This window comes from Arachis ipaensis, chromosome B7, assembly GCF_059453495.1.
Source record: "Arachis ipaensis isolate K30076 ecotype BB chromosome B7, ASM5945349v1, whole genome shotgun sequence".
In the NCBI taxonomy this organism is placed as follows: Eukaryota; Viridiplantae; Streptophyta; class Magnoliopsida; order Fabales; family Fabaceae; genus Arachis; species Arachis ipaensis.
In genome coordinates, this window is record NC_142442.1 from 39,805,095 (window position 1) to 39,807,270 (window position 2,176).

A 2,176-nucleotide genomic window follows, 5' to 3' on the forward strand; every position below is an offset into this window, starting at 1 on the left:
ATGCTTCTTGAGGCCTAGCAGGATGACTTTATTTGCAGACTCCACTTGTCCATTTGTCTGGGGATGTTCCACCGAGGAGAACTTTTGTTTTATCCCTAGGCCGGTGAGAAACTCTGCAAACTTCTTGTCAGTGAATTGCGTTCCATTATTTGAAATGACGATTTCCGGGATACCGAACCGGGTTATTACCTGCCTCCACATAAACTTTCTACAATTTGATGAGGATATGCTGGCCAACGGTTCAGCCTCTATCCATTCGGTGTAGTTGGTGACGACAACTATGAGGTACTTTACTTGCCCAGGGCCAACCGGGAAGGGCCCAAGAGGTCGACTCCCCATTGTGCGAAAGGTTCAGAAGACGTCAGTAGGCTCAGCTCAGAAGCTGGCGCTCTGTGGAAGTTGGCGTTCTGTTGACACTTGGCGCATTTTTTCACGAATTCTCTGGAGTCATTCATCATTGATGGCCAGTAATACCCAGCTCAGATGAGCTTCCTCGCTAGGGCTTTGCCCCCGATATGGTGGCCGCAGCATCCCTCATGGACTTCTCTGAGCACATAGTTTGTCTGGTCGAGGTGTAGGCACTTCAGCAAAGGTTGGCTGAGTCCCTTTTTGAATAGCTGGTCCTGTATGACCGTGTACTTGGCAGCCTCCCTTCTCAATGCTTTGGCTTCCTTCCCATCCCCAGGGAGTTTTCCATTTTTCAAGAAATCGGTGATGGGGTCCATCCAAGAGGGGCTCATCTTGGTCAGGTGTAGGGCGACTGCGGGCTCTTTCGTGATGCCTTGAATGAGGGAGCGGTTGCCGGTTCCAGGTTTTGTGCTTGCCAACTTGGATAGGAGGTCTGCTCGTGTGTTCTTTTCCCTTGGTACGTGTTGGACCGTGACCTCCTCAAATTGTTTGCTCAGTTCTTTGACCCTTTCCAAGTATTTTTGCAGCAGCGAGTCTCTGGCTTGGTAGCTTCTATTTACTTGCGCGGTGACGACCTGCGAGTCGCTGCATACTTCCAACCTTGTGGCCCCGACTTCCCGAGCTAGAACCAAGCCTCCCAGAAGGGCTTCGTATTCTGCTTGGTTATTTGACATGGGAAACTTGAACTTAACTGATTGTTCGTAAACGACTCTAGCCGGGCTTTCTAGAATGATCCCGGTGCCCCCGGACGTCTGGTTGGAAGCTCTGTCCACATGGAGTTTCCACCGTGTGTCCGTGTCCTCGGTTGGATTTCCGGTTACTTCCACTAGGAAATCCGCCATTGCTTGTGCCTTAATCGCGTGTCGGGGTTCGTAGCTCAGATCGTATTGGGACAGCTCAATGGCCCAGATCATCATTCTTCCTGCCAGATCAGGTTTTTGGAGTACCTGACGGATCGCCTGGTCCGTTTTCACGACCACCTGGTGACCCTGGAAGTATTGTCAAAGTCTGCGGGAAGAGATCAAGAGTGCTAGTGTCAGTTTTTCCAGCTTGCTGTACCTAAGTTCTGCCCCTTGCACGCTCTACTCACGAAGTAAATCGATTGCTGGGCCTTCCTTTCTTCTCGCACCAGCACCGCTGCAAGCACTCCTTCTGTTATGGCTAGGTACAAGTCGAGTGGTTCTCCGGCTTTGGGTTTCCCGAGCACGGGGGGTGCTGCTAGGATTTCTTTGAAGTGGTTGAACGCCTCCTCGCACGCCGGAGTCCATTCAAACGCTATTCCCTTCTTCATCAGGTTGAAGAAGGGTAGGGCCTTTGCTGCCGATGCGCCGAGGAATCGGGAAAACGCGGTGAGCCTTCCCGCCAGCCGCTAAACGTCTTTGATGCAACCTGGGCTCCTCATCTGGAGTATCGCTTGGCATTTTTCGGGGTTGGATTCCACTCCCCTTTGGGTTATCATGAACCCTAGGAACTTTCCGGCCTCCATGACAAAGGCGCACTTAAGCGGGTTGAGCCTTATGCCGTGTTGTCGGAGGGATGCGAACACATTCTCCAAGTCGCTTATGAGATCATCAGGTCAGGCGGTTTTTGCAAGGATATCGTCCACATAGACTTCCACCGTCTTGCCGATAAGATCACTGAATATTTTGTTCATCAGCCTCTGGTACGTTGCCCCCGCGTTTTTCAGACCAAAAGGCATTACCTTGTAGCAGTAGGTCCCTCCTGGCATTATGAACGCCGTTTTATCCTCATCTGGCCGGTGCATTGG

General features: G+C 51.5%; 1 protein-coding gene across 1 annotated transcript; it reads right to left on the reverse strand.

Moving 5' to 3' along the window:
• Nucleotides 1-479: 479 nt before the first annotated feature.
• LOC110265035 (uncharacterized) lies at nt 480-1,699 on the reverse strand. The gene is made up of 2 exons (XM_021107776.1): nt 1,499-1,699; nt 480-1,397 (listed from the first exon to the last, which is right to left on the reverse strand). Exons 1-2 carry the CDS (start codon nt 1,697-1,699, stop codon nt 480-482), a joined length of 1,119 nt encoding a protein of 372 aa, XP_020963435.1.
• Nucleotides 1,700-2,176: the final 477 nt, after the last annotated feature.

Bases quoted from the DNA above. Each gene is read 5' to 3' on its own strand.
- LOC110265035 (XM_021107776.1), bottom strand. From the start codon at position 1,699: ATGAAGAAGGGAATAGCGTTTGAATGGACTCCGGCGTGCGAGGAGGCG. The intron at 1,398-1,498 runs GTGAGTAGAGCG...CAATACTTCCAG, and splicing joins CCCAGCAATCGATTTACTTC to GGTCACCAGGTGGTCGTGAA.